The sequence below is a fragment of the Danio rerio genome, chromosome 3 (assembly GCF_049306965.1).
Source record: "Danio rerio strain Tuebingen ecotype United States chromosome 3, GRCz12tu, whole genome shotgun sequence".
Classification (NCBI taxonomy): domain Eukaryota; kingdom Metazoa; phylum Chordata; class Actinopteri; order Cypriniformes; family Danionidae; genus Danio; species Danio rerio.
Window position 1 is genome coordinate 14,713,997 of NC_133178.1, and position 13,845 is coordinate 14,727,841.

Sequence of the window (13,845 nt, forward strand, 5' to 3'; positions counted from 1 at the left end):
GTAAGCTTAATATTGGCACTTATTAACTGGCATACAGATGACAAAAACATCTTAATATTTTATTTTTTTAATCAAAAGATGAAAAGTCTGACTGGTTTTGGTTTTAGCTCTAAATCTAAAGAAAACATCACAAGTCTGTTTGAGACATTCCAACATGCACAATTAACAATATATAATTATTAATTCACTAATAAGCGTAAAATTTGTGGAAGTTTATATAATAAATAAATCAAAAATAAATGATCAAATTTCTTTGTATTTCAGAACATAACCTGGACATGTTCTGATGACAGCGCTTTTTTATCTCATAACTTCCTATTGCTAACGTGAGATCATAAATAACAACATTATTTAACCATGACTTAATATTCATTTTATTGCAGACTGGACAATTATATGATGATAATGAAAATGTGGCTGTGAAAAGACAGCTCTGTAGCGCCCTCTCTCTTCTTTATAGAGTCGTGACTGCAGCAGAGAAGCGTGATCAAGAAGTTTGGTTGAGGCTGCAATGCAGTGATTCAGACCAGCAGATGGTCACCTGTGCACTAATCCCTCATTTCACACTCTATTTAGGGAAGTAGGAGATATTAATGTATTATTGCAGTACATTTCAATGTTCAGTGACAGGTTATTAGGGGAACACAATATGAAGTCAATCTAGGGCCATATATCCTTGCAAAATAAAATAAAAGTTTTGCAAACAAAAAAATTAAAGTATTGAGCAAAAAATAAATAAAACAAATGCAAATTTACAAAAATCGCAAAGGGAAAATGAAGTTTTAAGAAATAAAATAAAGTTTGCTAACAAAAATAAAAAACTGCAAATAAAAATCAAGCAGTGCGTTTATGGCAGGCCTGAACCTGCCTCTATTTAAACAACGTCATCACCTGGAGATAGTATCATTTTTCTTTCCATTTTTAACATGTAACTATAACCGAGCAGCGCAATAATATGCAGGTGCAACGGCTCAAATGGTCAGCGTAGGGGGAGGGGTGGTATAATTTTTTTTATTTAATAAAATACATTATTATATCCATATTAAATGCAAAATAATTTTTTTTACCAAAAATATTAATTTAGTTGTATTATTTAAAACTTTTAATAAGGATAATTTCAAAAATGTGTGAGACAAAACTCACGGTTGACTAAAAAACAAATCAAAATGAGCATTGCAATTGACTTGACGAGTTTCGTAAAGGTAATGCTATAAAAATGTTTTGTAAATATAAATATTTATACATATATATTTTTTAATCAATTTTTTTTGCACTGCTTGATTTTCATATGCAGTTCTTTTTTTTTGCAAATTTAATTTTTATTTCTCAAAACTTAATTTACCTTTTAGCAATTCTTTATTTTTGTTAGCAAAATACATTTTTATTTCTCAAAAATGTATTTTTGCTTTGTGATTTTTGGAGATTTGCATTTATTGTTTAGTCAAGACTTTGTTTTTGTTTGCAAAATTTTCTTGTATTTTAGTATATATGGCCCTAAATTGACTCCATTGTTAACACATTTATGCTGGTTTTAAACTCCTCTAAAGTTGAACAGTTGAGTTTGATCATTTTTTAATTCCATTCAGCCGATCTCTGGGTCTGGTGTAGCAATTTTAGCTTAGCTTACCATAGAACATTGAATCGGATTAGACCAATTGGCATCCGTTCAAAAATTATAAAAAATAATGGATAATTTTCATATTTAAAGTCCGCATGAAATGAAAGCGTCTGTTTTTTTATTTTTTAATTTTATTGTGATGCAGTCTTCAGAGAAACAGAATATTAAATGAGAAAACAGTGGGCGTGGCTTGTTTTTTACTGCAAGCTGATTGGCTGTAGTAAAGTAAGCATTTCATTCAGAAAGATCATGAAAAAAGGTTGTAATAACCCAACAGCCTCCTCCTCACCACCATTTCTGTTTGTTATCTAAACTGAGTTACACCCAATATCTCAGACAGAAGTAATCCGAGAATTTAAAAACAAACAAGAAGTGCATTTTCAGATTACAAAGGTAAACGTCTCTTAATGACATGCACAGATGAACTGTCCAGCACATAACCAGCAATGTGAGCTAACAAAATCAATATGGTGAGTTTTGATTTCAGTTGTACTTTAAAGCTCGACTCTTCTACAGTTACAAAGTTTACTTAGACCAACAGAAAATGAAACGTTGGTACATTCTAGGTTCACATGGCTAGGAGCAACACTGTCACTCTGGGGTAATGATCAAGGAACTTTGCGGTCATACCATAGCCAATTTCCATGCCATGGTACTTTCCGAAAAAATAAGCAGCGTTCCTTTAAATGTGAACCAAAATAGGCTCCATTTTGTTGACTGACAAGGTTTTTGCACATGTTTGAATGAAAGAGAAACTGAAATGAAAGGTAGTAATAAAAATCTCCATTTCAAAAGTCACCACAGTGGAATGAACCACCAACTATTGCAGCATATGTTTTACGCAGTGGAGGCCCTCAGTCGCAACCCAGTACTGGGAAACACCCATACACACTCATTTAGCACAGCCAATTTAATCAATTCACCTATAATAGCGCATGTCTTTGGACTGCGGAGGAAACCCATGCAAACACAAGGACAACATGCAAACTCAATGTAGAAACACCAACTGGCCTAGCCAGGACTCTAACCAGGGATCATTTTGGTGCGAGGCAACAGTGCTAACCACTGAACCACCCATTTATACATTCATTTAGCATAAAAATTAAGGAACTTTGCTGTCGTACCATGGCTGAAGCAGACGTAATGATATAACATTCATGCCATGGTAATTCCCATATAAAGCGAGTTGAGGGTTCCTTTAAATACGAACACAAAAAGGCTCTATTTTGCTGACAGAACAGTGTGTGAATGAAAAAGAAACTGAAATAAGGTTGAGGAAGTTTTATTCGGAAACTGGACAAGCTGCGCTGGTGTTCACCCATGAACGGACCCAGAAACAGTATCAACTACAGGTAAAACGCTACATGTAAGAAGAAATGTCACGTTTAAACACACACGCACACATGCGCTCTCACAAACACACATGTGCATTCATTCGTTTCACACACACAGGTACTAAACTTGCACATCTATATCTTGATTAAGACAACTCTCTCAATGGCAATCAGTGATTACATACCCGAAGAACTGACAAATTTTCCACAGTGCAACTCACCTATACAGATATATTCATATATATATTTTCTGATACACGCTCACACCATTTATATATAGTCAGGATTCTCGATAAAGACTTTGATCCACTTAAACTGTTTAATGAACATCTCAAAATCTTCATAAATAATCATCAGGAACAGAAAACAAAACAAACAAACAGCAATAATCCATCTTTTTTTTTTTACATTTAGGTCCTCAACATCAGTGTTTTAATAATTGGAATGAATGGTCCCAAAAGTGAGAAACGAACTAAACAAAAACAGTTGATTTGTTCTTTAAAGGAGAGTAAAATTATAACTAAATAAAAGAGGATGACAAACAAAAAGTGTAGCGTATGAGAAAGAGGGCGTCTATATTTAAACACACGCACGCACACACACACACACACGGGACGAGAGCGATAGCTACACAGCGCATTTACAGGGGGGAAAGAAAAACACACACACATCGGGCTACTTTACACAGAGAGGAAGATCAATCTCACGCTCACTCATCGCAAACAGCACACTCACGATACACGCATGCACGCAAAAATTCCTCTCGTCGTTATTCAGGCGGTGAAGTTTACTCGTTGTATATCATTTGTGTTGGTGTGTGTGTCTGTGTGTGTGTTTGTTCATGTGTAAGAGAGGATAGGAGCAACGATTAACCCTTAGTGGACAGGATGAGGGCGACGATCAGGCCGTAGAGCCCCAGCACCTCTGCAAAGATCAAGATGAGGATCATGCCCACGAACAGACGCGGCTGCTGGGCCGTTCCTCTCACACCTGCGTCTCCCACGATCCCGATGGCGAAGCCGGCAGCGAGACCGCTCAGACCCACACTCAGACCCGCTCCCAGATGCAGGAAACTCCTGAACACACACACATTTACATAGTGATTTCAGAGACAATGTTTTTTATATTATGAAGACATGAAAGATCTTTCCTAGAAATGCACGATATGTACTCTTTTAAATATTTCCTAAATGAGATCAAACTTTCCACAATATTTCCAATGATATTTTTTCTTCTTTAGAAAGTCTTATTTGTTCTATTTCGGCTAGAATAAAAGCAGTTCTTGATTTTTTAAAAGCCATTTAAGGTCGAAATTATTAGCCCCTTTAAGCTATATTTGTTTTCAATTTTCTACAGAACAAACCATCGCTATACAAAAAATCTTGTCTAATTAAGCTAATTAAGCCTTTAAATGTCACTAAGCTAAATACTAGCATCTTGAAGAATATCTAGTAAAATATTATTTACTGTCATCATGGCAAAAATAAGAGCAAAGTTATTAGAAATGAGTTGAGACTATAATGCTTAGAAATGTGTTGTCTTCCTTCTTCTTTCAGAAATCTTCCTTGTTAACCCTTTAACTGCCCCTTTACCAAATGGTTGACCATGTATTTACTGTTTTAAACAATGACTGTTAAATTAATTTAAAGAATGACTGTTTTAAATAATGGCTTACACACACTGAGCATTGATGGTTTACTAAAAAAAAAAAAAAAAAAAAAAAAACAATCCTGTTGCACTACTACGCTTGATTTTGGTTTTATTGAAAAAAAAAAAAAAAAAAAACATGTTAAATGAGAATCTAAGGGTGCTTTCACACCTACACTTTTGTTTCGGAACGTATCTCGTTTGCCCAGTTAGCGCGGTTCGATTGGCATATGTGAACAGGGCAATAGCGCTATGTTCCGCGCCAAAGTAATCGCTCCGAGATCGCTTGAATGAGGTGGTCTCGGCTCGATTGAAATGAACCCTGGAGCGGTTTGATTACAGTGAGAAAGCGATCCGATCCGAGCGCGGTTATATCACAGTGTTTTATGGATATGTAATAGGCATATACGGCTATATGAAGAGAGAATTATGAGCATGGCGGGAAGTTTCGCGAGTCTCCGGATGGTCGCAAACGAGTGATGATCTCCCGGTAATCTCGCGTCTTCCTCCCGGTCCTCAAATAGGCATCGTCGCGCACCCTTCTCACCCCTCCCCACCGCGTCTCTCCTCAGACACGTCGCGCGCGTGCGCACTTTGTCAATCACCATCAAACCACCACCTCTCCTGACAGTTTAGCGGGACGCTGCAAAATAAACCCTGACACTCTGACCAATGTGAGGTGAGTTTACTCGCACGTGACTTGTTTTAGCTCTTTTGGTCCGATTAGAAACTTTGCAACGTGAAAGCGAACCGCTTCAAGAGCAAAGAGCAACAATGTAACAATTGTAATCTCTGTTTCGGAACAACTGAATCGATTCACAGGTGTGAAAGCACCCTAAAAGATTTTAATGGCATACTTAAAAAAAAAAAAAAAAAAAAACGACGGTTTACTGTTCAAAAATGTTTTATTTTTAATATTTTTAAAATAAATTGGTCTTACACTTCATATTTTCAGGTTTTTCATAGTATATGTAGTAATTCCGGTACTTTTCCCATAAACCGACAACATCTACCATTTGGTAGAGGTTGATATTTTAGAAATTATGAGATGTTGAAAAAAATGCACTGAGTGTGTGTTAACTAGTGACATTAGGGGTTAAGAAATCCAACACAAACTTTTTTTCTTGGTGAGTTAGTTAAAGGGTTATTAATTCAGGAGAGCTAATAATTCTGACTTAAACTATAGATGGACATGTTGATATCAGCTGATAAATGCCATTTTAAACTGCTATTATTATCAGTCCTAAAACAAAATTAGTCTGTTATCTTTTTAGGCCGATAAATAATGTATGTTTCCACTGGTTGAACGACTTCTAATGTTTGCTTCCTGCTACTTTCTTTTATTATTTTACTGGTATTTTGATTTTGGTTAATGTTTAGTGACCTGGTTGCTTTATTTATTATTTTTTTCAGGCAGAAGATTTAATTGCTATAAGAGAAAGTTGGCCACAGAAAAAAAAGTTAATTAATACAGTTCAGAGATCAGTTCAAACAATTCTGAAGTTAAAGTTTTACAGTGAAACTTAAAACTCTGTGTGTGTTTGGCCTTTTGTTTTTGCAAACATGTAGGAAAATTTTAAAAAAAATTGTAATTTATTTGCGAATATATTGTCCTGCAATTCTGGAAAGTTACTGATATCGGTGCATCCCTAAACAATACAGTTAGACATTAACTTAACCCTCCTGTAATAATATAACATGAATACTGCCATTGGGATTTTGTACTAAAGGGTTAGATCACTCAAATTAAAATGACCCCATATTTTATTTATGCTCTTCACATCTTAGGTGTATGACTTTCTTTTTTTAGAGCAATCCAATCAGAGCTATTTTAAATATGACATGGAAGTGCAGTGAAGAGGGACAAATAAAACAGTCCTTTCTGTTGGTGGCGCTAAAATCACCAAAACAATACACATCAAAAGAATAACATGGATGTGCTTTCTTGGACTTCTTTAGACTGCTGATAAAAATCAGCAAACTCTTGCTATTGTAGAGCTGGAAATGCCCAAAATAACTGACTGGATTTGACTGAAAGAAGCCTTGAAATAATGGGATCGTTTTTATAAATATAAAATAAAAAACGAAAAGCCTCAATCAGTTCTTAATATTTCAAACAATAAATCTACCAGTGTCATTAGTCTAGAACAACGTAAACTATATACAAATAATAATAAATAATTTGCAAAAATTAAAGAAAAAGAAACAAACAACACGTTTTTAATATCCTCTAAAGCAGTGTTTCTCAACCACATTCCTGGGGACCACTAGCTCTGCTCATTTTCCATGTCTCCTTAACCAAACACACCTGATTCCAATCATTAGCTCATTAGCAGAGACTGAAAGACCTGTAATGGGTGTGACAGACAAAAGAGACATCCAAAACATGCAGTGCTGGTGGTCCTCCAGGAACGAGGTTGAGAAACACTGCCCTAAAGCACCATGCGAACACTTTAGTTTAAAAGGTAGAAAGTAACTTCTTCAGGCATTTTTAATATAACAATTACTATATAAATTATTAAAAAATAATAAGATGTCGCAGATCCTCTAAATAAAAGGCAAAAATGGCAAAAATAAATAAAAAAAATAAAATAAAAAATAAGTTTAAATAATATATTATTATTTAATATAAATAATAATTGACAACAAAAAGAAACTGTAAACCTCAACATAGCAGTGTTATTTTAGTACCATTAACATTATATTGCAGAATTTGATAGATTGAATGGTTTTATTTTTAGATTTTCCATTTCATTCAAATGATTGGGTACAAACAAACAAAGAGACAACTGTTATAATAAAATGAAAATGTAATTTCACTATTTCCTGATTATTTGCATATCAAACTAATATCACAGTTAACATCTGAAATGACAACACAATAAGCCACCAGCAACAAATATGCTGGTTGTTGTTTAAGAGTAAGTTCAAAGTGATTTCCAGGAAAACTGTGATCAGCGCACACACACACACACGCATACGCATGACTCACTTGTAGAGCGAGATTTTATCACCGATATTGTTGGCAATAAGTACAGCCACCACCAGGCCGTAGATGGCAATGATACCCGCCATGACCACGGGAATGATGGACTTCATGATCAGCTCTGGCCGCATCACTGACATGGCAGCAATGCCTGTGCCGCTCTTAGCAGTCCCGTATGCAGCACCCAACGCTAAAAACAGAGAGAGAGAGAGAGGAGGACAATTATTCATTTATGCTTTCATGTCATATCAGCAGCATTGGATACATCGATGGCAAAACCTATACTAAATATACAACTTATAATACGCAATCATATCAGTTTCTTATAATTAACATTCATTGTACAAAAACAATACAACACTGAAAAGAGTCATAAACAATCTTGCTGTTTGATTCCTCCTTTTAAAACATTTCCAGTAAAACATTTTGGAATAAAAGTATTCTCTAATATTATTTAAAAAAATATACATTCTATTAGAATACATTCTATCATCAAAATATTCTTACTGTGCTTTCACACCGAAAGCGGCGAGAGCATCAAAGTAGCTGGAAGTCACTCATTTGCAATGGGAGCTGGCGACAGTAAACGAAACGGAATGTCTTTGCCCATCGAAGAGAGTTGAAATCAAGTCAACTTTATGGTAATGGGCTATGATGCGGTTCAGCGAGCGATCAGAATGTTTATGTCCACCGCTTGAGTTTTTCATAGGACACAGTCCTGTGAACTCTGGTTCCGACCACAGTTGTTCCCGAGGGAAATCTCATGCTAACTATAACGACTTCAGAATATTTCAGACATATAGACACATATTGGATAAGTGGAGCATTGCCACACCACCTGAAACAACTTGATCTTTCATTGTTAAATAAACTTGATATAAAGTGTGCAACATATTCACTCTAGAACACATGTTTTTATGTGGCAACGGCTCCTTTATTTACGAGATCAATGAAGTGAATTTTGATGCTCTCGCCGCTGGAGCTGTGAAGGCAGACAACGTTGTCGCCTTCGGTGTGAACGCACAGTTAGACAAGGTACAAATAGGTTTTTCGTCCCCTTTCAATAAATGAGTGTTCTGAGTGCAGAGGACAATTAACATGAGAAAAGAGGAAAACGTGCACTTTGATGGGACACGCTCAGTCAAAACAGGAAAAAGCACACATTGTAGGTTTGAGCAAATACCAAATTTAACAAACTATTAGTACTTGGGAAAGTAATTTAAAGTTATTCATTACTACAGTATTCAATTTGTATTTACTTAGTCTGAAATTAACTTTAATTACTGAAGTAATTTAGTTACTTGACTCAATAATACTACTTAGTCTATTAATTGTATGGCATTCCTCAAAAAAAGCAAAAAGTATTTTAATCATTTGATTTTTAGTCAAAAGGCCTTTTAACTTTATTTAAAAAAGGCAAAACCTTAAATGATTTACATTAAAGCCCAGCCTCAGCAGTTTAATATATTTTCCTTTTTTTATTGTCATTATTTATTTTATTTAATACACCATGCTGCCAACCTCAACTTTCAATACTGACCTGTTTATATGCTTAATTTGTAAAATGAATGCAGATCAAATATTGTTTATGCACATCATATACTGTTTGTTGCACAATATTTGGGTTATATTGTGGTTTATTTTTAGACTGTAATCAATTTTGTACTGTTATTTGTTCTTTTACATTTGCTTTAGATAATTAAATCTTATATAAAAAAGATAAACATTATATGTACTAAAATGTTTCATGTAAAGACCATAAGACCCCATAAAATAGTGTTCATTACTTCATCCACTGTTTCTCGCATGTGCAATTGTCAGACAAATGTACCTTCTATATATAATTTTCTTCCTTCTCTTAAGTACAAGTGCAATTGTAAATAAATGATTAGTGTTAATCTGCAAAATATATTTGTACAACAAAAAGACTCTGAAATCCTCTACAAGTGTTGTTGTTGTTAACTGAATTATTTATGACTTTAATTCAATTACCTAGAAATGAAATGTGATCACTTACTTTACCTTTTCAGTGGATAAGCCATTAATTACAGTAACTAGTTACTTTGTAACTAATTACAGCACCAGCACCGCAAACAACCACACATTCTACACAACAACCACATGATTCTGACACATATGTACTAAATATCAGCCCCTAACAACACACCAGTTTGTCCATCAACACCGCAGAAGTGTTTTTAGATAACACACTATAGACAAAACCAGTGTACTGTTATTCATTTCCTGGTCAATCAGAAAGGGTTTGGCCTATTTTACCCCTATCATTATTATAACAGAGGGATTTTATTAACCATTTTAGTACCATTCAAATGATTTATATAAATTCTTTTCAAATATATTTCTTAAGGCTGTTGAGAGTAATTTCTGATGTATCATCCGTTTTATGATGCAATAAAAGCGATTTTCATAATCTATCTATCTATCCATCTATCTATCTATCTATCTATCTATCTATCTATCTATCTATCTATCTATCTATCTATCTATCTATCTATCTATCTATCTATCTATCTATCTATCTATCTATCTATCTATCTATAGGTTTCTGCAGGTGTCACCAAATTAAATTTAAGACATTTTTAAGACCATTCTGTAGGAAATTTTAGACTTATACAGGGCTAAACGATAAGGATTATTGTCGAATATCCTAGATGGTAAAGATTTTCACGTGACCCATCACAAAATAATGATAATAATAAAAAAAAAGGTCAGGTCAGTATCCTCAGCAGCAAATAAAAGAACTTTTAAACAAATGTTACTGTAAGGAAAACAATTAAATTGCAATTTTTAAATAAAAAGTGGATTGCTAGTGACTGCATGGGTGTTAATGGCCAGATTGAATAACTATACAAGAACAAAGGAAAATTAAGACCTGTTAAAAAAAGATTTAAGGCTTATAACACTCCATCTTAGTAGTTTTAGGATTTTTTAAAACCTCAAATTTAGCTTCTGAGATTTAAGACATTTTAAGACTATTTAAGGCCCTATTTTACACCCTGATATAAATTACATTTAATATCTTAAGCTTGATTATTTTTTACAGAGTGTTTATTGATACATAATTTGCTTTATAAAACAGTTCGTCTCAAAACTTAATTTTTTCTGTTGAAAATATTTTCTGGTTTCTGCCTTGATAAGAGATATCTAAAAGCATCACGCTGAATATGGCATTGTGGTTTCATATATTATTCGGTGAAATAAAAATATTTTCCATTATTATTTATTAATTCTTCATTTTTCTAGCCATTGGAAATATTTTCAGATTTATGACACCCAAAATCTCAACTGTAAAAACTTTCAACAGATTCAAACCTGGTTCTGTCATCTTGTACCTTTTCCAGGTGTGCAAACTTACCAGAGTTGGAAAAAAAGTGACAGTAAAAATGTTGGTCTCTGCACTGTAATGTATGCAAATCTCAATTTAAAAAATTGTAACTTTAAGTAAGGGCTGCACAATATACCGTTTCAGCATTGATTTTGCTATGTGATCATTCGCAATAGTCACATCACGACTATAGGCAATGTTGAGTCTGGATTATAATTTCATCATTTCACAAGGGTTTTTTGAGGCCTGTGACTGTGTGAGGGTTTTAAAAGAATTCAGGCATAAGATATTGTACAATAACAATATTTTTTCTGAATTGGTTATAAAATGAAGACTATGCAGCATTATTTTACATCGATTATCAAATTACTGCATTTCTGAATACATTTAAGCTCTTCGGAAGAAAATAAAATGCTGTTTGTATAGTTAGCATATATGTCTTTATTGAACTCATCTATGATTGTACACTGAAAAAAACCATACAGAGATGATTCTTTGGATTTACTAATTTTTTTTTAAAGTTAAATGGTTGTAAATTTATATGCGCTGAATTTAAACATACAAATTAAAGTTAAACATTACTACATTTCATTTGTTTGTTTAAATTCAACACAAATTATTTGCAACAATTTTACAGACATCATTTTTTTTCAGTGTGGATTGTTTATTATATTTTATGCACTCTCCTAAAGAATAATCCAAAGCAATCTAAAATGATCAAATTTTTCCAAACATTTAATCAACTCATCTGGTGAAATTGTATTCATAAAACAATACATATCATAAAATAAAAAATATTGCAATGTGTAATAAGTCCAATATTGTACAGTCTAGGCATGGGATGTTAACCGGTCAAGGTTTTAAAACTACAAAAATTTTCTATTTTACAGTTCCTAACGTGTTGTAAATAAATCTGTGTTTTTGAAACCAATAAAGACAGCAGAAGTCAATGATTCATTTTAATGATCTAGCCTGACATGTTTACTGTTGCAAAATATTATTAATGTTTCCTAAAATAAAATAAATTGTGTTCATTAAAATATGTTCAATGTACGGGCCGATATAAGAAGATTCTGACGGTGTGATAACATTAAATAAAAATATCACGGTTTCACAGTATTGTGATTACTGCTCTAAAATAGATTCTTTTAAAATGTCTGGGTAAAAAAACACTAAAACTTTTTACCCTTTTGAACACAATATATTTTATTTTGAGAAACATTTCACCTATTTTGGAAGAGTAAACATGTCAGGCTAAATTAATTATTGGCTTTTACTGTTGTAATTTGTTTCAATTTATTATTATTATTTTTTTTGCAATTTAAAACAGCATCTTTAGATATATTTTCTTCTGAAGATACTGTTGTGCTAAAAAACAAACAAACAAAAAACATAAAAACAATACACATACCGTAGATATGGTATAGCAGGAAATTTTGAAGGTTTTAAAACCTTGACATTTACAAACCACGGTATACCTTGAAAACAGTTATCGTCCTATGCCTAATATGCACCAGCATTCCTCAAAACATCTTCTTTCTTCTTCAATACAAGACAAGACTCAATTGTTAAAAACTGAGGATGCATTAATTTTCATTTTTGGATGACTTGTTGCTTTAATAAAACAAATAAATATTCAAACAGTACACTCTTGTACCTTATTCACCTGTTTTGTGCTGCTTTTAAGAGTTTTAAAAGGCAAGGTCAGCAAAACACACAGAGCGATGCCAGTTGCCTTCAGTCACATGATCACAGCAGCGAGTCACTTGCTTTATAGGAATCCAACATTTATTTGGACCACTCCAAGACTGCTGAGACCGCACTTATACAATCTAATAAGCACTTACGTGATACCTTTCCTTTGACGAAAAATAAAACAACAAGGAAGTCTCCAAAATGGACATTACAGCTGCCACAAGGACGTTTTGCCTGGGCGTGTAGTTCGTGTTTTAACAAAAAGAGGGCTGTCGCATTTGATAAGAGCGAACCTGTTTATGTTAATCAAGTAATGCATTTGGTCTAGGCCTGACACAAATCAATCGCGTAGAGACGACGCTGCTCTTATTACAGACTCCAGCCCAATATATGAAGTCTGCCATTAGAGATGATCACAAAGGAAGGTTTAAATAAAGGACATTAAATAAACAACGTCCTTGCGCAAACATTACAACAGGATACCCTGCTCAAGCGAGACGGGAACGGCGTCTTAAGTTTTCCACGTAGCGAAATGAAGGGAATATAATGAAACGAAATAAATAATTTATGGACATTACGTCAACTGAGACGTCATGTGCCGTGATGGAAACCTTCGCATCCCATCTTCTCGTCCTACAAAAGGTATACACGAGCAAGCGATTCAATAAAGAGACAGCACATTCAATAAAGCATTTCAACTGAATGACATTTAATTTAGGGGTTAAACGACGCGTTTCTTACCGCTGAACACCATCGCTGAGGAGGCACCCATCACTGCGAAGAAGGGAGAGTACTGGGGGTTCTGGGTGTCCATTCTTCTCGCGCGTTCGGGAGACTAAAACTAAAGGCAGAAAAGGGAGGAAAGCTTCAGTCTAGCAGGTTTAGACTCTGAGTGAGGTCTTCTTTTGGCTGACAGGTCTTGCAGGAGCAGGAGAGACGGTCACGAACCCGACAGGAGGCTGGTCGCCGGCGGAGAGGAAGAAAATGGCGAAATGAAGAGAGTCACATGATCAAGACATGAGTGCAGGGTCCATTTCCGCTTCTGCGGGGATGACTTATGAGTGCGCAAGATATTTCTTTTTAGGATTGTGCAATGACTGACTGTCACGGGATCGCATGGATGATTTTTTATAGCGTTTTAGTAGAATTGCATGAACGTAAATAGTTTTGTTCGAGCATTCGATGGTTTTGTCGTTTTACAGACACCCCTATTTTGTAA

General features: G+C 34.3%; 1 protein-coding gene across 2 annotated transcripts; it reads right to left on the reverse strand.

Annotated features, from left to right (window-relative positions):
- Positions 1-2,884: 2,884 nt before the first annotated feature.
- atp6v0ca (ATPase H+ transporting V0 subunit ca) lies at positions 2,885-13,670 on the reverse strand. Of its 2 annotated transcripts, NM_001105136.2 has the most exons (4): positions 13,575-13,670; positions 13,368-13,467; positions 7,592-7,775; positions 2,885-4,028 (listed from the first exon to the last, which is right to left on the reverse strand). In NM_001105136.2, exons 2-4 carry the CDS (start codon positions 13,438-13,440, stop codon positions 3,821-3,823), a joined length of 465 nt encoding a protein of 154 aa, NP_001098606.2. In that variant the 5' UTR covers positions 13,441-13,467; positions 13,575-13,670; the 3' UTR covers positions 2,885-3,820. The 2 variants fall into 2 exon arrangements, with proteins under 2 accessions (NP_001098606.2, NP_775362.2); NM_173255.2 differs by having other exon boundaries at positions 13,368-13,639.
- Between the last annotated feature and the right edge of the window lie 175 nt (positions 13,671-13,845).